Source organism: Athene noctua, chromosome 17 (genome assembly GCF_965140245.1).
Source record: "Athene noctua chromosome 17, bAthNoc1.hap1.1, whole genome shotgun sequence".
Lineage (NCBI taxonomy): Eukaryota > Metazoa > Chordata > Aves > Strigiformes > Strigidae > Athene > Athene noctua.
The window spans coordinates 10017569-10038858 of record NC_134053.1 but is presented as its reverse complement, the minus strand read 5'-3'; the positions used below and the strand labels follow the sequence as shown (position 1 = coordinate 10038858).

The 21290-nt window shown below is 41.8% G+C and overlaps 1 protein-coding gene and 1 long non-coding RNA gene across 2 annotated transcripts in view; both read left to right on the top strand.

Annotated features, from left to right (window-relative positions):
• Positions 1-1019: 1019 nt before the first annotated feature.
• LOC141967519 (uncharacterized) lies at positions 1020-5745 on the top strand. The gene is made up of 3 exons (XR_012634709.1): positions 1020-1215; positions 1810-1960; positions 4334-5745. It is a non-coding gene; the product is annotated as an uncharacterized LOC141967519 (long non-coding RNA).
• Positions 5746-10152: 4407 nt separating this feature from the next.
• MAPK1 (mitogen-activated protein kinase 1) overlaps positions 10153-21290 on the top strand; it is a 43658-nt gene continuing 32520 nt past the window's right edge. Inside the window, exon 1 of the mRNA XM_074921576.1 lies at positions 10153-10552. Coding sequence (XP_074777677.1) covers positions 10410-10552 — 143 coding nt within the window. The 5' untranslated portion in view covers positions 10153-10409. The remainder of the gene's footprint in view (positions 10553-21290) is intronic.

The window sequence follows — 21290 nt, the reverse complement described above, 5'->3', positions numbered from 1 at the left end:
TAGGTTCTCCAAATAATTTTGTATTTACATATGTAATTATGTATTACTGATTATATCCCTGCACCACATGTAATGAAGGCCTAATCACTGGAAAGGACATTAACCTTTTCTGTTTTACTGAGAGATGCCCGTCTCAGGAAAGCAAATGGCACATACAGCTGTTACTGCTGAATCAGTGTGAGCTCCAAGACCAGGCTGAAATAAGCAAGTAGATTTTTTTCTGACTGACTAGACTAGATGAAAGCATCTTCTGACACTTTTTGAAAGTATCTTGGCATTTACTTCTGTTTCACAAATGGCTGGAAGCTTTTCTACTCTGCTTTAGAGCTTTTAATGAAGCATTGTGATTCCCATTGTGGTCAACTGCTTGACACTTTTATTATTACTGGTATGCATAGCGTTTTTTAATGTTTGACAGCTGGAGAAAGAAGTATTTTGTGCATTCAAACTTTTAGCACAAAGCTGCTGTTTTCCATTCTGCCTTTGTCTTTTATTCTTGCTGATGCAAATCAATGAAAGACAGAACTGATTAAATTACGTTTGTTTACTTTTTCCTTGATGATAATAAGACACAGCCTGCCTTTTATAAAAGACAGAAATAGAGAATGTGAATGTTTCTACAGTATTTCTAGAAAGGTTCTTTTTTTCTTACAGTATAAAGGCATTTATTTGCTTCTTATGTCTTGATTTATCAGATAATGCACACTTCCTAATGTATGTGTTGTAAGAATAGAGCAATGAACGACAGTTAGCAATGGATTCCATTTGGAAACCTTCTGTCTTGTTGTTTTTATTAATTCAACAGCATAAATGATCAGACCACATCACAAAACAAACACAGCAAGATACTTCTGTCCTTCACAGTAAGACTGCCTCTGATCCTTACTGTAGCTGTGCAAATAAGTCCCCTCCATTGCAGGCTTTAGGTTTATACATACGCAGTTGTTTTTGGGTCCTGGCTTTAGTACATTGGTATGATACTGGAAAGAAACAAGCACTGAGAGGCAGGGCTGCAGAAATAGGATACCCATGATTGTTTTGGTGAGTAATGCGCATGTCTTGTGGATTGTGTAATACTTTTTTTTTTTTTTTTTTGAACACTTGTCCTGAGAAAGGAGGCCTGTGTTTGTCTGTCTTGCTTGTGCGTGCGTTTGCGAGGAAAAAGATCCTGGATCAGGAGTGCATTTCTAGAGGTCAACAGCTGCTCATGAGATGGTAGGACAAGGTCACCAGGAGCATGGAGGATTACAGCAGAAGGATTTTGGGAAGGGTAAATGGCAGAAACAGGAGAGGAGGAGGATGAGCAGAAAGGAGGTGTCAAGGAAGTCAGTAAGTCAGTATAAAACTGCCCTCATTATTATTTTTTCCTGTATTTTTCAAGCACAGAGCAAAGGACGGCAAAAGCAAAAGAAGTGTCTGAAGGCTTCTCAGCAGTGTAGTCAAACCTCCCTGTTTCACAGTTGAAACTAGTCTTAGGGAGTGATATCACATGGCAGCTGAGCCAAATCTAATGGACTGCTGGTATCAAAAGGACACTTCTGCTCCCAGCCCTCCTGCTTTCTTTGTACAGGTCTGGTGCTTGTCTGGCCCTTTGATGAGCTCATGCAGCTCAATAAACTGGAAGAAAAAGAATTCTGTAAAAAAAATGTACCAGCCCAGGAAAGGAGGAGAGTTGGACTCTCTGAGAATAGAGACTGGAACTGCAACGAGTGGGAGAAGTACGGACATTAGATTTTTGTTGCAAATTTGGGGTGTGCTGGGGGATGCCTCACTGCTATCCTGCGCCTAACCCCACACTTCACCTTCTAGGTGGTGCTTCCCTCAAAACAGCACAAGATGAACATGGCCTGATCAGGGATGCTGGCTGGATTGGTGCAGGGAGGTCATGCAGCAGCGTCAGCCCACACGGCAGAGAAAGGAATGAACAGGACTGCAGGAGCCCAGGAGGATGCTGTCATGGGTAAGAGTAGAGGAAGGGGAACCAAGGAGGAAAGAGGACATGTTCAGAACAACCACAAAAGGTTGCTGCAACAAGCACTGGAAAAATGCTTTAATACAGGGTAATGGTCCCATCTTCCATATCTAGCTCTTAAAGGCTTTATTCTCCTGAATCTATGTAACTGTCCCTGAGGGAGAAGTCCTGTTTATGTCCCTTATTTAGGTACACATTTCTCCAAATTGGGATTTGATAAGAGGACAGCTGCTGCATTTTTATTATCTGTGACAAGCAGCAGTAAAAGCTGTTCAGTGTTCATGATGGAAATGTCTCCATATATTGGCATTTATCCAGCTGCACTTCACAAAGGTAAATGGGAAATGAGAGTGGTACGCTGCCCCCTTTTAATCCATTTTCTGTAGACGGGGGCACTTTGCCTCTCTGCGTGAAAGGCCAGCACAGCTACTGTGCTAATAAACACTCATTTCTCACTGCAGCATATGCGCTTCCCAGACTCATAAATCCAGGCAACTTGTAGTTGAATAACAATTAAATATCCACACGCATTTCCATACCACGGTCTGGTGCGCAAGGCATAGGCCTAAGTGGCTGGACATCTGCTGTTTTCTCTCCCACACGTACTGTTTGGCAGAGCATAATGACTTAATCTTACCCTACCGCCATTAATGGTATCTTGAAAATTGGATGCAGAGCATCATCCTGCAGATATTTTGCCATATCCTTCAAAAAGAGCGGTGCTCTCTCTCTTGCTCTTTTTTTTTTTTTTTTTTTTTTGAGGCAGTCATTATTGTAATAGGAAAAAATACTTTTCCTTGCTGTTGGTTCTTCTCTCAAGATTTCCAGGCCAGGGATTCAGTTTGGCTCTGTTAACATCAGTTGGAAATGAGACATCATATTGAAAAGTTAGTTGAGATGCAGGATGCTGATAAGTCCTCACAACAATTTTGTGCCACTTGTACAAAACCCAGAGACCCGGTAATGCAGTAAGATAAATGTAGTGCTTGATTACAATGGATGTATTGCACTTCTAAAAGGCATCTCTTATCATTAGGCTCTGCATATCTGCAGTAATAACCACCATATGTCAAGTAAGACAATGGTAATGTGAGCCAGATAATTTTCCCATTGTCAAAACTTTCAAATCCAAAAAGCTACGAATCTCTTAATTATTAATTCAATTTAGCTAGATCTAGTGCTGGTGGCCGGATGGAACATCTTTCTGAGGTTCAATCTTTCCCCTGGTCTAACTGATAGTCTATGCGGCAGAGTTTAAAATGTTATAGTCATTTAAAGAAGTAAGAATTGTATACAGTTGTTACCCATCTTGAATTTCCGTGCAGCAGGATTACTGCAGGAAACTGCAGTTCAGTGTTCCCATTTGTCCCAGAAAGCTTGAACAAACACGTAAGTTTGCTCTAAACTTAACAAGCCTCCTTCAACAGTGAAGCTCTATGAGACACAAGGCTTGTCTCTGCATTGTTGTTGTTTAGTTACCTGTCAAAATGCTTATTACCTATAGAACTGGCAGAAACCTTGAATTTCCTCCCCGAACCCCACCCCACGTGCCTGTCATCTGCAGAGCAAGTCCTAGCCATGATCACAAGAACATCCTGAATCGGTCTCAACAATTTGCATTTCCTTGCCAAAGATCTTATCTGCTGGGGGTGCAAATTGCACCATCAAGGTTGCTGGTGTTGAAACATCTGCACCCTTCTGCTCCCCAGCTCTACTTTTTCAGGCTAGGTTAATTTATCCAGAAGAATGAATTGAGACAAAAAAACTGTCAAGTGAGAAAGGCCACACAGCGAGAGAGCACTGCTCTGAACATCTGCACCATTTGTATTTTTGATTAGGTATCTCAGCACTTGCTGACGTATTGTTAGAAGTAAATCTTACTTTTGCCATTTTCATATAAAGCTCTGTGCTATAATTCTGCAGATGTTTGCTCTCTATATACCTACATTGTTTGAAGAAATGACAGATGCTGATAGTAAAAATTGTATTTTCTCACTCAAACATCTTGCTAGTTTACATATAAGAAAAATCCTATGCCGGGCTCCAATTGCCTAAGAAGAGTTGCAGCACGGACTTCAGCGGGAGGTGGATGGGGCCCTCAAAATTTGCTTCTCTCTCACAAATAGTCCCCGGATATATATAATGAAAACCTTTTGTTTATAATGACAGATGCCACAGGGGGTTGTATATTTGGGCATTATTTTTTCTCTAGGAGTGTTTATTAACAAATGCTTGAAAGTTTTATGATGTGGTAAAAACTGTATCTCTCATGATAAACAGGAAGCGCTCAGAGGTATTGCATTACCCCTGTAACGCAACACAGATTCCAACAGCTTGACTCTTTTTTTTTTTTTTTTTCAGACTACTGTGACACCACTTCCTTCAGGAAATCTCTCTTGTCTGCACAACTCTTATCTGCTATAGATATGCAAAACTGCAAAAGAAATGGTTGTTTTAAAAATGAATGATGATTCATCAATTTCGGACTGTAGAAACGGATGTCTGTAACTCATAGAGTATCTACTGAAAATAGACAGTACAGACTCTTTGGCCTCTCAGGTCAGTGGATTGAACAGAGTGCAAGAAGAGGCTGGTATCTTCCACCCCTCCTGCAGCACAGGTGCACTTAGAGAGCAAAGATGCAGATTTCCCTGCAGGTGCTTGAAGAGTGTCTCAGCCATACATCTGGAGGCGTCTCTTCAGCAGTTCAGTGTCAGCGAGGCCAGTGAAGGAGAAGAGGCAGTCCTGCTTCCTTGGAACCTGCCGAGACTAGCAACAGGAAAGCTAAGTATGACAGTTCCTATGTGGAACCAACCTTATATTCCAAATAACTGTGCTATGGCCTCCAACTTGTTCATAAAGGCTGTCACGCACTTGTCATGTGATGTATCAATGTTGGCTGAATTCTGAACCCTGGTGACTTTATGTGAAAATCTCAGAATCCCATTAGTGTATTGTTCCCTGTCCCTTGTTTCTGTTCAGCTATTGGCCATCTTTTAGACTAAATATAATATCAGCAGACAACTAGGAAGTATACCTGTGCCATCACAAAATCACTGGCTACACGTGTATTTGTGATGAACACCACCCCAGCTGACAACAACAGCCGTGAAAGCAAGTCCTGGGGAGCTCTTTTTCGGAGGTCTGGCGTCGTTCCCCGGACCGGTTCCCCATGAAGGGCCTTGTGTGGCTGCCAAGTACTTCACTTGCACAAAGCCAGACGCAGTGGGGTCTGGATAGCACCCCCCCAACTATAACCCTTCTGTTCCAATAGCTCATTCCCACTACCTGTTCATTTTATTTTTATTTTACATTCTCCCCCACCCCCCATTCTTTTATTCTTTCCATCATCCTTTCTCCTCTGCCCTCGCATGAGCCAACCACTTCATCACAAATGTTCCCTACATTTTTATCTATGAGCAAGAAGTATTAAGAAGTTACTGCAATATCTGGACAACATAAATCCCTAATAATCCTGTTTCTACATTCTTTGACTTCTGCCTCTGTTGGAGGCATTACTTGTCCTGTCTACAGCTGAACTGAGAACAAGTGGGGGAAACAGACTACATATTTTAGTATTTGTAAATTACTAGACTTCTGAGGTTTTGTAATAATCTTATCTCCTTTTTTGTATTATCCTAGCAATCAATGATATCAGAAATACAGAGATCAAGAGACTGATATTATGCACTAGCTAAATCTTTTTGTAAAAACTTAATAGCCTTCCAGTGCCTAAAGCTTCAGCACAAGAAAACAAAGGTCTTCAGAAAGAAGATGAGAAGAAAACAACCAGCACTTCAGTGGCATCCTCACAAGTCACTGTAACATTCTGTATAAATATTGACTATATATATGTTTTGTTTTGCCAGTCCTGTAAAATAACATTTTATCTGGTTGTTCAATTCTCTTATCACCCACAGCTTGTTTACTCAATTTTAAGTCTTGGGTAAGATGAAGCAAGCTCATGAGGAGTAGTTGGTTTTCAAAAGATACCAAGCTCCAGATAACTGAGGACAAGTAAAGCACACAGCAATATTGAAATCACTCAGAGTTTTATTGCAGCTGACTGAGACAGAGTGTGCTTTGAGGCTGGGAAATTTCCATTACTGAAGTGCAGGACAGTGCCTGAATATTGCTGCTACTGCAGCTGAAAAATAAAAGCAACTTAATTTTTTATAGACAGCAACAAAATGTCAGCATATTAATTAAAATTGTTAGAATTATATAATAAGCTTTTAAGGCTGCTGTAAAATCGATTGTTTTAAAAACATTTAGGGGGCACTTGTAAACGACTTGTACAAAACCAAGGAACATACAAATGACTTGAAACTGCAACTGTGTTTTCAAACCATATTTGTGAACAGCAAATCTAAGAAGAACATGATAGATAATACATCTCCTACAACAGTGACAGATTCTGACAGTGACAGAACGATACCCAGTGCAAGATTAAGGTTGTTACTGACAGAATAATTCTTCAGTTAATAATCTTTTGCGCTCCCCTTGGCATGCACAAAACAAACATAGCAATCCGTATACTAATTTTAACTCCACGATGTATAAGCCCCCTCCAAAGTCAGTCAGAATGCTGAATACTGGGGGAAAAAAGTAGATTTGTTTTGGCATCAGTTGCCCAGCAGTTTGGGTGAGAGACTGTTTTTAACTTCCCAGTGGCATAAGATTACAGTGAGATCTTCATTTTTGTTGAGGTCACTTTACACTATCAAAGCAGTGGTCGACATTTAACTGAAAGTCAGTCTCAAGGGATTTCAGCTGTATGTCACCAGTTAAATCAAGCCCAGGTAGGTGCTGACTAGAAGTTATTAGCATCTGATGCTCTTTATGAATCTTAGGATAGTTCCCTGTGGATCAGAGCTCATATCTAAGCAATTTAAGTTTGTGTCACGTTTATCACCATGGTTCCTGAGTGCCTTAGAAGTTAAAATATATCTTTATAAAACATCTTACATGTCTTATTTCTCTCTCTTGTCACCCCCGCACAGAGGCTTGAGGTCTTTTAAAATAATGCTGGGAAAACTGTTTTATATACTTAATGCCTGCATTTTGTTGGGATGATTGAGAGGTTCAGGGTCCTGCTGAGGCACTCTGAAAGCAAATGCCGTGCTCCTACAGCAGCTACCAAGAAAGCTGTGTCCTCAATGTCCCCATGCAAATAATACAACTAACATAATGATGATGATTTTGGGAGATGCAGCTTTAAATTAGCAAAAAAAATTGAAATTGCTCCCACCCCCAATAAAGAGTGGCACTGTAGGGCAGCTACATTAAGTGTTTGTCCTTTGCCTAAACCTGATAATGCTGTTTCCAGGACTCGTAGGGCCTTTTGTAGTATGACATTTACTTTTCAAGAGATCTATTTACAGAACACGAAGTTAACAGTTAAAGTAGGTATGTAGAACAGTGCAGAGAATTTCTAGACCCTGACTGTAGGATGAACTCATCCATGTGACTCCTGAGCTTGATATGAAGGTGGAGAAGATCCAAAACACGGCGTATTTAAACTGACCAATTGTATGGCTTAGCTGTTTCCTAATACAGCTTTCAAACCAAAATACTGTGTTTCTGTTTGGACAAACTCTTCTTATCAGTGCTTTTACTTCTATTTGAAATAAAAGGGGTTTTTTTCTTTCTGCTTTTCATTATCCGCTATTATTTTTTAGTAAGTATCTTTTCCCTCCAACATAACCCTTTATTTTGATCATGGAACTACTAATTTTCTTAAAACACCTTTACATTCTTTCCAGAACTGAGGTCTTAATGTCATCTTGTTAAGGCAAAAGAACCCAACATTAAGTGCAAGTAATGGCAGTGTATTTAAATAGGTTGAAAAGCAATTGATAACACTTCTGCCTGGTCTGCCTATCTCAGTAGCTGTAGCCCTTCACTGAAATACACACACTAAGTTCTGTCACAGGAGAAGTCATTGGGAAAGCATGCCATAGCCTTTTGACCACTTATTTAATTTTAATTGGATTAGACATATATTTGAACACAGCACTCAAAGGAGCTGACAGTCTTTCCACAATTTCCTGGTCTGCCTGGTTGGTTTCCTTTTTGATCAGACACGTCCTGGTGAAGGTAAAAAATAATCTAAATACACGCCAGTTTTTAATTAGATTTGCTATGACAGGTTGTGTTTAAGCTAGATTCTCTATAATAACTTGTTTTGCATTTGCTGATGACAGATTTATTTATGTATGTGATCAGAACTGTAAGCATAATTTCATTTTTAGAGTTAAGAGAACCTTTTAAATAGTATTTTACTTGGTTTTAGAAAATTTAAACATTTATTCACGTTTACTGCTGTCTAAAATTTATGAGAAAAATAATGCTGTGTTTCTAAAGTACAGAACACACCATGGAAGGGAAAGCATTATCTACAATTAAAAATAAATACAGCAGAAGCATTATCCCACTCAAATACATAAAAACCCAAGTGGTATAGTTGAATGTCTGTTAAATACAGAGGGGTTTATTAGATTATGTTGGTCATCCGCAACAGCTTTCACTCCATCAAACTGGGCTGGGGCTGCATCTGAAGGCCAGACCCGGCTGGGTATGTCTGCTGCAGTTCAGCTAACCGGCTGCTCAACCAAAACCAGTTAACTCTTCCCTCTTGACTTCTGGTCAAAAGCAAGCCTGATGTATTGGGGGATGCTAGTAAGTTGTAATCAGGAGACTGGGCAGAATCTGGAAGCAGCTACAGAAAACTGCAATTGTTCAGTCGATGGCAAAGGAAGCTGGCTTGCCACAAGTAGTGAGAGAAGGTGGGATGACAGAAATGACCCTGTGGCAGTTGGGAGAAGGAAGAGAATACACTGGCAGGGACACCTCGGCAAAGACAGACATGAAGCAGGATTTCCGGCAGAGATGTCAGTAGTAAAAATGTCAATAGAGAGAGCAGAGCTGAGAGAGAAATGTGGAAAGAAAGAAGAGGGTAAAGTACAACTGGTGAGAACCTGAGAACAACTGGATTGTCATGTAACAGCTTCTGGCCGAGTGCTGTTACACAGGAATGCGAAGTGAGTAAATAGTTCCAAGTAAAAAGCTTGATTGTCAAGGGGTAATTGGATGATTCCACACTGGGATCTTCTGACAGCCTGGGAGGGGTATAAACATAGAGATACAGGCATGCTAAGATGTATAAAGATGTGCATTTGAATGAATTTTCAAAGCAACAGAACACACAGCACATCTCAAGCAGCTTCAGAGGCAGGGTTAAAGCAAGCAGCAGTAGGATTTCAGATCAGGGGTTAATACTTTTTGCCAAGATCATTAGAAAATTGCAGAAAAAAATTTCGGAGTTAGGATCCTTGTGCATAACTTTTGCAAACTTCCAGATCAAGCAAAAGTTATTTTAGGAAAGCTGAGCCTTGCAGGAAAACAGAAAAGATACGATGCTGTTGCAAGCAGCAACCGTGGCGTGATACAAACCATCATCAACTACATTTTCACCTCCCATTCAAAGCCTTGAGTTTATTTATATGGGAAGCAACTAATAGGAACATATAATTCTATATAAAAATACGCTAAACAGAGGTTGCAAAACTATGCACCGAAGTTAGGAAATGTCAGAAATAAACTTGCCCTTATGACAGTAACTCGGCGTTCACATATAATAACCCTGCGCTGCATGACATCAGACGGCTGTCGCGCAGCCGGGAGGCGCACAGCCCTCCCGGGTCCCCGCGCAGCGCCTGCACACGGGAGCGGCCCTTCCCCTCCCCGCCGCTGACTCACGGCGCCGCACCGTGCGCCCTGCCCCGCAGGACGGAGCCCGGAGCGCAGCAGGCGCGGCCGGCCGCAGGGGCCGGCGGGAGGCCCCGCGGTGCTCTCACGGCTGCCCGCGGCCAGAGGCTCCGGCCCGGCGCAGCGCCCCGCGGCAGCGGTGCCCGGCTCCGGGGCGGCGGCGGGAGCCCCGGCGCGGCCTCGCGGGCTCCATTTCCTGCCCCCGCCCGCCGTCACCTGACGCCTCTAATGGCGCCGGGCGGCCGCGCGCCCGCAGAGCCGCCCCGCCCACCACGTGACCCGCCCGCCGCGCCCCCTCCCCAGCGGCTGCGGTTACCGCAGTGCCCGGCCCCGCCCCCCGCCCCGCCCCCGGCCCCGCCCGGCCCCGCCCCGCCGCCGCTCCCTCCGCGCGAGCCCCCACCCCTCCTCCCCTCCCCCCGGCCCGGGCCGATGCGCGCGCGCGCGGCCGGCGGCGTCTCCTCACAGCGGCCGCGGCGGTGACGGCGCTGACGGGGCCTCGGAGCCGGCGGCAGCGGCCGGTGCTCGGGAGCGCGGCGGAGCGGGCGACGCCTCTTTTCCTTCCTCCCGCATCCTTCTCCTCGTCCTCCTCCTCCTCCCCCCCCGCCTCCTCCGCCCCCCCACCCCCCCCTCCCCGCACGCAGTCACCGCGGTTCCCGGCACGGACAACATGGCGGCGGTGTCGGGGGCCGGGGCTGCGGGCGGCTCTGCCAACGCCGGGGGCCCGGAGATGGTGCGGGGCCAAGTGTTCGACGTGGGGCCCCGCTACACCAACCTCTCCTACATCGGCGAGGGGGCCTACGGCATGGTGTGGTGAGTGCCGGCTGCCGAGCCCAGCTGGGGCAGCGCCCTTGCCCTGAACAACTCCCTCTTTCCCTCCCCGCCGCCCTGCCTGGCCGCAGCCTCCCCGGGGCCCGGCCCCGGGCTCCGGCCCGCCCTTGCAGGGGGGAGAGGCCCGTGCCTTGCCCTCGGGGGAGGGGAAGCCGGGGCTCAAGCATCTCTGCCTCGCTCTCCTCAGCTCTGCTTTTCCCTTCGTGTTGCCGAGGTTGCCCCTCCGGCATCACCCTACCCCTCCCTCGCTGCCGCCCCCCCCTCCCGCCTAAAATTCCTTCATCGATGGGTGCAGCTGAACGTCTCGTTTCCTTTCGGTCGTGCGGGTTTTTTTCTTGAATATTTTTTGTCCATGCCTCTAGAGTTGGTTGCTCTCTTTATTTTCTTCGTCTCCGTAGTGGGATTGAAGGCGTTCGAAAAAGGGAAACGGGTGTAAAATCTTGCTGCCAGCTCCGCGTCTCTCTTTGTGCCGTGCGAAGGCTCACCTGGCTGCATGTCCCTGAGGTCACGGTTGATTAAAAAAAAAAAAAAAAGTGAATCTGTGCTTAGGAGTTGCTGCCCCTACCTGGCTTTTCTTAGGACGTGCTGTCTGTGCTGCACAGCCTGCCAGATTAGTCTAACATGTATACAGGTGAAAGTTCTTTTCAGCCGTCCTAGCTCTTGGTCATTTTGCACCATGAAGGCTTGTACTAAGTCTCACTAAAAAGCGATCGTGTGCGTTTGCTTTGGTTAATATCAGTCTTAAAGAGCGAGGTGAATGAACTACGAAATACTGAAAATGTGAACTAACCGGATTAAGAGTGCGAGATGGGATTTTTTTAGCGATCTAAATGAGTTGGGATGATACTGTGTGATGGTATATCTAGTGACGGTTATAAATCTGACATCCTCAGTGACCTTATTTAGGATTTCATATCCTGGCTTCTATTAGTAAAACAGGTTTTTAAAAAAACACACTTCTGAAATAATTCAAGGGATGCAGATAAAAAACTTTTTTTCATTATCGTTTTGTCAACTTTCTTTCAATGCTGCTTCTGTTTCTTCAGCATGTTTTTTGACCAGAGGTACTAAATGAGGTTTACAGGCTATGACTTCATGAAAGCTTTATCAGCATTAATTCCTCTCTCTGATGCTTAATCTTTTGTAAACTAGTGCATTTCTCAGCGAGGGCTCTTCACAGACTTCAGCTGTTACAGATTTTTATAGGTATAGGTTTTTGCATATAGTCACTGAATTATGCTGGCCTGTTAAGATGAAGTCATCTTGTATTGCAGGGTGGAAGCTTTCATCTAGGCCTGAACTTAGCTGGGAGATGAGCCTCTCACAAAGTTTTGAGTTGCGGCCTTCATTTTTTTGCTGTGGGAAGGACCTTCAAAATGTAAATCAGAACTCCTGTTTACAGTGTAAAAATAGCCTTGTTATTGTTTTAGTGTTAGAAATCACAGTAATATATCCAGGCCAAAACTTGTTAATGTAGCTTATGGTACAGGCTGTATTTTATTAGGGTGTATTTTATCATCTGAGCTAGAGCATGTAAACTTGTGCAGATAATCTCAGTACTAACTGTACTGGTTTACCCTTGCTGTCTGCTTTAGGAAGGTACTTGGGAATAGTACTTTCAAGATGTATGCTGTATATAGTCCAGTTCATATCACTGGGATGTTAAAAAGTGTGTTTATCAGACAACATATTAAAGCTAAAATATTTCGCCACTGATCAGAGATTACAAGCAGCAGTAGGGTGGCAGTTGATGCCCTTTTTTGGCATCTCTGTGCCAGTGAGCAGATACAGGGGAAACAGGGCCAGTTTCTGCCCCTCCAAATGGTATGTTATTAAGTTCTATATGGAAACTGTTTCCCCTCTAAAATTATATAAGGCTATCTTCTACTTAAAAACTTGTTCTAGTACGTTATCTGCTCTGAATGGTATACAGAATTACTAACAAAAAAATCCAAATCTGGTTTAGATATGCACTTAGCTGCTGTGTTTTCTACTCTAAAATTATTAATGTGAAATACTAAATTCAGTTGTTGTGCTCTTAATTATTGCTCTTCTGCCTTGCAAGTGAAACGACAGGGAACAAAGTCTCAGTTTATATTGTAAACTTGATAAGGAAAGTGTTGGATGCACTTGTAGTTAAATGCCATAGCAACTGTGATGTGTTGTAGTGCCTAACATACAGGCTACTATGATTTAATAACATTACTTATCAACAGATGTATAGGTTATGCAGTTTAATACTATATCTTTCCTATCTTGCTTTGATTGCTAATGCAGTGAGGATCTGCAGAAGCTTCTCCCTTGGGGGGTGGGGTAGAGGGCAAGCTATGAGTGTGCAGAGGGAGATGTTTCCTGCAACTGCAAAATCCATTTAAATTTGTACACTGTAATGAAGGAAAGCAAAGCAGGCTCTGGTGGATTTATTTCAGACCCGCAGCTAATGTGTATGACTTGAGAGATGCTAGTTATTTACAAGTGCATTGTGCTTGTTATATGGAAAACAAGTGACTTAACAGTTAAAATCCTTCACTCTTCCTTGTTTTCCTAATTCCTATGTTTCTGGGGTATTGGACTAGGGACTTGAAAACAATAAAATTCTTTCAATTACATTAATAAAGGGGTAAATTAAGTATTCTTAGGATAATGCTGTTACAGTCAGTCTTCCATTTTGATTTTGCAGCAGGGGGAATAACGTTTGAAAAATATTGATCACAACATAAAATAACAGCACAGGAAATAGAGGAAGATGTTGACTGAGTGGACTGTACGCGAATGTTCTCTCATCTGGATTTTAAAACCCTTAAAGGCATTTAACTATTTTCCCATGTGCAGTCATTTTTAACACAATCAGGTTTTGAGTAAAAATAAACTTAACAGAGCAGTATATTTACTGCTATGTTGTGGTTGCACTTTCTCAGTTTTGTAAGCAGAAAAGGCACGTTATCAGGACATCCCCCATCTTAATGTTCTCCAGTTAAACTCTGCTAAAAATGTTCTTCCTTTTATACAGGCCTGCATCTTACTCAGAAATTTTGTTGCTGGGGCTGAAGTGGTTAATAAGTGAATATCCATGGCAGTGTCCCTTTCTAACCTATTTTTTGTTTTTAGTATTTCTGTATGTGAAACTAGGGAATAACCACAGTGCAAACAAGTTTTAGCCAAAATCCTCAGCACTTCCTAGGACTGCAGGACATCCTTTAAGCAATTATTTAGTCATACAGTCATGTTTGTTACTCTGAATTAATGTATCCAAATATATGCAAATGTGTGGTTTGCTTTTCTTTTCTCCTCCCCTTCTCTCTTGCTTAAGAGTTGTTTCGAGGGGTTTTGGTGTGAAGTTCTTTGTGAATTGGCCTTTCTTTCAGTGTTAAGGGATTATCAACCTCCGAGTCAGCAGGGACCAACTTTCAGAGCTACTCTTCAGACATGATAAAATGTGAAAGATTGTCTCCTCCCGAAATGTTTGGTGTTTTCTGTTGGCAAAACCCCCCCAGCCCAAACAACCTGTTAACTGGCCATACTTTTAAAACACACTGAAACAGCAATAAAAACATGAAAATGTTGAGCTTTAAATTTCCAGTGTGAGGTGGTCTTCATACAGTTGGTCAGTGGTAATTTGGCAAGGATGATAATTTGACAGTGTAAAACGATCTTTTTGGAAAGAAATGGTGAGTGGGAATGTGATAGGGATGTTCTGTTTTATATTCTGTTTTTTGGAAGCCCTTTTTGTCATCAGGCTTATGTGAATGTGAAGTATTATCACTGCTGTAAATAACTGCATATAAATAATAGAGATGAATGCAGTTGGAAGAACACGATCTTGAAACTCAAATCTTGCATTTCTTGGCCTGAATTTGACTGTTATTACAAAGACATCTTTGTGTTACTGATGTGCTGTAGAAGAGTCATATTAGAAATTAAGGTAGTCAATAGATGAACGGTAAAGTAATACTGAAAAGAATTATTTAAAACATTTGGCAATAGTTTTTTCAGAGTTTCTGCTGTCTCACAGAAGAGCCCTACTTTTAGAGGATGGATAATTTAAAATGAAATCTGAGAAGTATATTCACAAAGAGACTCAGAAAAATAATCAGGAATAAAATTATTTGCAAGGCATAGATATTTATATTAAAAGATGAACATAAAAAGCTTGATGGGGTTGATGGACAGTCTTGAAAGAAAATATTACACGGCCAAGTTACACAAAAAGGTAGCATTTGCATCCCTCGGTGAGGGTCAGATTGGTGATCTGGGGTGGACTGCTTAGTGGCAAGGATCAGAAAGAGCCTGTAATTTTTTTTCTGTTAACTGTTGCATCAATCTGGAGCGAGTACTCTAATGGCAGAGCAAGTGTAGAGATTCGTGTCCCTGTTTATTTGTGCTTTTAGGGAGCACAGGTTGTGTATGGGTGTCGATACCTGGTAATTTACATGTTCTGGTCTGTGTGATAAGGAGAACAGGGAGCTGATACACGTTAGCCAGCCCTGATACGTCCTCCTTAGTGCGAGGATCAGAGCAGAGAATTAGGGAGCGTGATTGGTGGCTAGTTATCGGCTTCTCCCCTCTGGGGAGCAGGCGGAGGGAAGCCTTTCCCTTCAGTCACTCAGACTTCTAGTACTTGCTTAACCTGTCTGGAAGCACGAAAGGAGCAATTAGAGCTGCTTTCACTGCTCTCCCCTGTGATGGGGCAGGTGGTCGGCAAGCTGGGCAGCAGGCCTGGGGGACGGGGCAGCAGCTACTGGCTCTGTTCCTATCGGAGCTCTCGTTAAGATTTATGGAAGATGAGAGGTAGCAACTTTTCCTGTCTGCCCAAAGTAATGGGACGCTGGCTTAACAGTTGAAGAGTGCAGCTCAGCAACACTTGCACTTTATAAATAAACAGACATTTTCTTAACATAGCATGGTCCAGCCCACGGAAACAGAGATAACTTGTGTTATTTTTTTAAAAGCATGATTTATTAAGGAAATAAGGCTTATATGTTCACAGTATCTGTATGTGGTTGCATCAGTCAGTCTCCTGTACCCCTGTGTATGATTCTTGAACCTGTTGCTTGCCTTCCATCGAATTTGACAAATGGTAGAAGTCTTAAAGATGGAAAGTTTCTGCGTGTTTTTAAAAAATGGGTATTTTGCCGGAGTGAAGAGATCCTATATGCTGCTCCATTGAGGAAGAGACTACCTCAGGAGGTCACATAGTCAGAGTCCCCTGAAGAGACATGACAGATGCCCCAGTTTCACAGGTGGATTTATCGGTACTCTGAGACCAGAAATGTGTATTTGTAGGACACCAGGCTCTGTTAATTCAGTGAGCTTGTTGTTTAGGAGTGAGAATCTACAGCCCACAGAAGAGTTAATACTTACCAACTGAGTAGGTGTACAGCTCAACTTGAGTTGAAAACTAATACTTCGCCAACATAGTAGTTTTTTTAATGCTTTTTTATGTCGATGCTTTGTCATAGCTTTCAGATGTGATCTACAGATGAAATTAACTGATCGATTTGATATTTAATAAAAATATTTTATGAAATTGTGCCGTGGAATATTTCACAGCATAATGTAGGTTGAAAGGGACTTCCTGAGGTTATGCAGTCCAACCTCCTACTCAAAGCAGGGCCGATGTCAAAATTAGATCAAGTTTTTCAACTTGTCCACTCAATATTTCCAAAATCTCCAGGGACGGAGATTCCACAACATCTCTGGGTAGCTTCTGGTTCTAGCGTTAAAGTGATTGCCCAGTGAAACTTTTGCCCTTAAAAACATGAGAGGTTTCCCTTGCAGCAACGTGTGACCGTTGCCTCTTGTCCTTTGTACTTCTTACTTCTGAGAAGAGTCTGGATCAGTTTTCTCTGCAGTTCCCCTTTATGTAACTTAAAAGAGCAATTGGATGCTTTCCACCCCCACCTTTTTCCCCTCCTAGACTATACAAACCCAGTTTCCTCAACTTTTTTATTGTATGTCATGTCCTTCAGCCCTCTGTGCATCCTAATGGTTTTCTGCTGGACTTGCTCCAGTACTGGTAGAGAGGAAGACTGGATGCAGTGTTCCAGATGTGGCCTCACAGCACCAATCACTTCCCTTGACGGGCTGTGCACTTAATAGGGCAGCCCAGTCCATGGTCAGCCATCATCGCTGTGAGCAGGCGCTGCTAGTGGGTGAAGTTGGATGTTGTTCTGGTAATCTGGAAAATACTTGCACTTAAAGTGAGGCATTTTAGAAAACCCCAACCCCTTAACTTTTTCTTAAGTGATTTCAGTTCTATTTGATTGTGATTTCCAGATTGTTCAAATGAAGTGTATGGAGCCATAAACATATTTTAGAATGTAACTTCCCTTTACTGTGTTGTAAGGTAAATTAAATTAGTGTATGTGAGATGCAGCAAAGTGTAGTTTGTTTCAGGTGATTTGTGTAAAACTTAGGTTTTTCTTAATTGCTAGGCAAGTTATTAAAGACAATAGTTTGCTTGTGAATAAATCCCCTTTTCAGAAGGGATCTTATTTGCCATTGTTTTATGACAACTTCTGAGCATGTGAAGGAGCTATTCTCAAACTCATCTTTTTGCAAGGTACATTAAAAGCCAAATATATATTACTTCGTTATCAACTTCGACCAGGGAAATTAATAAAATGCTAGTAGTAATAAATGTCATTAATTCAGATGGGGTTACTTGATAAGAGATTGGTAGATATTTGGGCAAGACGAGGTTTCTGGTGCTCCATCGGTGTGCAGCAGGTTAGTTTCTGTTTCAGAGAGCATTCCTGTCTCCACCCCTTTCTGCCGGGTAGAGCCAGCACAGCCCCGGTCCCCCGGGAAGGGACTGCACCCCGGCTTCCACCCGGGAGGCTTCTAGTGCCCAGCCTGCACCAGGCAGTGGTGGATGAAATACCGATTTGTGTGTGTGTATATATATGTATATATGGCTTGAAGAAAGGCTTTAATAGAAATATCAGAGTGGGTCAGAATCTTCATGACAGTCCCGTTTTTAGCGGACTTGTGCATGTGTTTTTACTATCTTGTTTAGCAGGACCTAAAATCATAACAACTAAAGTTCTATTAAGGGAAAATATCTTCTCTTGGAAGTTCTTTTGTATTTTAAGAGAATTTTCATGAAATACTGAAATACTCTGTAGTCATTAGAATGCAAATGAGAGTTTTTGTTACATGATAGAAAGTAATTCGTCTGTGTTGTGGGTATGCTTTAAGTACCAGCAACTTGCAATTAGCCTTACAGTTTATAATATGCAATTACTTCATTTTGCAGTTTTCCTTAAAATTAGCAGCTGTCACTGCAGTACCTTACTTCTGGCTTGTTTGGAGGGAAGGCAGTTTGCTCCACCAGATATTGCTGATTTGTCCTAAGTAAAACTTGCAGTCATTTGAGCACCACAAATCAATACACCCCAAACTGCTTTAGTCCGGAATTTGCCAGATTGTATTGGGATTTGGATGGTGCAGAGTACCCCAAATGACTTTCAGGTCGACTTTTATATTGGATTTTTCTGAGCGTTTCATAATTGTGAAATATCTTTCTTTTAGTTACAGTAGCCAACATGTCTTAATGCTGATACCCTGTCTGAACAAAACACAAAACTGTTAATATGTTGAGGGGCTAGGGTTTACTATTGGCAAGTCTTTTTAGAAAGGTGGAAAAAACCATGCAAAAAATGCCTTGTAAGCTGATACTAGAGGGAAGTAACTTCTGATAGTGGCAAGATGCCCACTTGCTGCTAGTGGTTTGGTTGTTTTGTTTTGTTTTGCAAGTGGAATACATGGCCGAGCAGGCAGTCGCAATGAGCTTGCTTTCTCTAGTGCTTTGTGATAGTTTTCAGTTTGCATTTATGTTTTTACCTGTCTAGGAAAACCTTTGCTTCTAAGTATGTGTGAATTACTTTGTTCAGTGATATATTTATTTTCTGTTGGAGTGAAATACTGTGAACTATCTCTTCTGAAGATTTATATCATGTGGAATCAAATAAGCTAATTACTGAAAAATATAGTAATTGTCTGGATCTTGTGCTCTTTCCTTTTTCTAAAGCTGATTTTGGGAGGATTATTTGGGATATAAGTCAAATTAGAACTTTATTTGACAGAGTAAACCGCATTGGGGGATTTTTTAATACTGTTACCACTCACAGCTCTGTTAGTGCTCTCCCTTGTCTCTCGGAAAGGGAAATGTTTCCTACACACATTTACAGTGCCCACTTTGCTGCTAGGGTGGTGGGGAGGGTTGCAGTTTTCCAGGCTCTGGAATAACACTGGGCATGTAACTCACCTGCCAGCGCTGTGTTGATGGTTTTTGTTGCCTCTTGAGAAGCCATAAGCACGGGAGGAGGAAGTCAGCACTTCATGGGCTCATGTGTGGAGGTTTAGCTTTCATGACAGTTGGGCCTAGACACTTAAGCTGTGGTTTCCATGGGGGACTTGTGCTGATCTCAGGCTGTGCTGCTTCTAAAGGGTCAGCCTTTCCTTCCATGTCTTGGGTCATGTTGTTCCTTCCTCCACTCTTGTGCTGGTGCTTACACAGCTGTAATAGGCTGTGCTGGAAAACTGATTTGCTGAAAAGTTACTTCATAAAAAATAAAATTTAAAGGTGGTAAGTTGATGTGACTGACACAAAACCCTGTGAGTGATAGTGCTGACACAGGAAGGGGAAAAGGAATACACAGGTAAAGACTTCTTTATTGTTCCTGTTCATAAGCTCTTTGACTTTGAGTTGCTTCAGTTCTGTGAACTGACACAAAGCCACTGCTCCAACCAAAAAAGTGAGAAAGGGGCAGGGTTGTCAGGCACAAAAAGGAGGGTAAACCACAACCACTCCTTTAAATTTACTGAGCCCTTAGGTTGTCTCAGATGTTGTCAAGCTCTTAGAATTTCACCCTGAAATTGATTCCCACAGGAATTATCTTTAAGTTTATAGAGATGAAAGATAGTGATATTTAATAGCATAGTATCTTCTCAAAAGCAATGGATGCTTTTGGGATGAGGGGTTTATTTCTCAGATAGCTGAAGGGCCTTTAAACATAAGAGTGAAGTTTGCCTAAATGTTAAATTTGGCATAGATGCTAACAAAGGAAATATTGGCAGTGGAAAACCTGGAAACCTCTAAAATGGGGAGGATAAGTGGGAGGGCAAGAAGTAGATGAAATACTGATATGTAAGAGTTGTCTATTTTCTGAAGACCAGAAAGTAGAGTAGGCATGTATAATGATTTGAAGTCAGTGCTTCACAGCTAAAGGTAGAGAAAGAAAAACACATATTAGAAGAGATTGAGATAAGTGATCTCTCTTTTTCAGACAAGTAAGATTGGTCAAAACACCATGAAGTTAAATGACATCTTTAGCCAAACAATACGGAACCTTGGGCAAAATAGCTAATATTTTTCTAATGGTAATGTTAAGGTTTAGTTCTGGAATTGCTGCTCTTCATATTTCTGCTTAGTAGGTGCTAACGAAACACAAATCATCTGGTCTGCCACACCCGGGATTATGAATTGACTGAGCTTCTGGCGAAAACAATTTATTTAACAGACTTCATTTTGCACAGCTAGCTATTTGTTTTCAAAATACTAGGAGTGATCTAAGAAATTAAACTATTAAGTCATTATGATGTACATAGTAAATAGTTTAAAATTGTAATGCTTTGGAAGATTCCATCAGATTCTACTTTTCAGGTTCTGAAAACTAAAATTTGCCTTTGTAACCTCATTTGAGTAGATATATGAAAACAAATCTCCTATAGGAGTTTACAAAAGTGCCTTAAGAATTTGTGTCTTGAAGGGCAATAACCTGTAGTAGATCAGAAGCTGTCAAAGAGTAAAATCACTTAGGAGTAATTATTCACTTTTGTCATGGGAGGAAAGATTTGGCATATTTGTACCAAAAAGCCTTACTATTAGGACTGATTTTGAATGTTTTGAGAAAGATGACTGAAAAAGTAGGTGATAAAGGTGAAGGTAATGCAGTTACATTTTGACCCAGTAAGCTTCAGGGGTTAACAAAAAGCATGATAGAGCAGTCCGCAGCAAGTACTTGGGCACCTTGCTATGGACTTGCAATAAAATAAAGGACACTGATTTAGAAATTATATTTAACTTTCCTCTTGTTGGAAAAGAAAAAAAACACCAACAGCTTTATAACAAATATAAACAAAAATAGTTTGCTTAGGTATCTTCTATAATAAAACCAAAACAAAGCCATAACAGTGATCATTTGATGATGAGCAAAAGACAAAAAGGGTTAGGCATGTGGATAAACTTGTGAGGAGTTCGTAAAGTGGGACAGTTGCTTTGCAGAGGGGTCATGATAAAAGATTTAGAAACAAATTTGTATTTTCTTAGCCCCAAAGCAATAATCTATTCACTGATACTAGAATCCCGACAAGTCAAAAACTGCTTGAAAAGCCCCCAAATGACACCAAAACAAACCCAAAATTTTTCAAATAGCATGTAATTTAAGAATTTTCAGGTAGGGCCAGATTAATACTACTGCTAATTGGATCACATCTACTGTGTGGTTATTTTAATGTTGTCTTGTTGCTCAGTCTTTCTGTGCTGCCATTTTTGTAGCATGAGATGCAAGAAAATGGGAAGAAATTGTCAGTGAATTTCAGTGTCTGTAGACAGCCGTATGTCACAACACTGCATATTCTCTTTCTTTCTTTTACAAAACCAAGACTTAAGATAAACCTGAGGTCATCCAGTAATTTATAATTTGAGGTAGTTTTC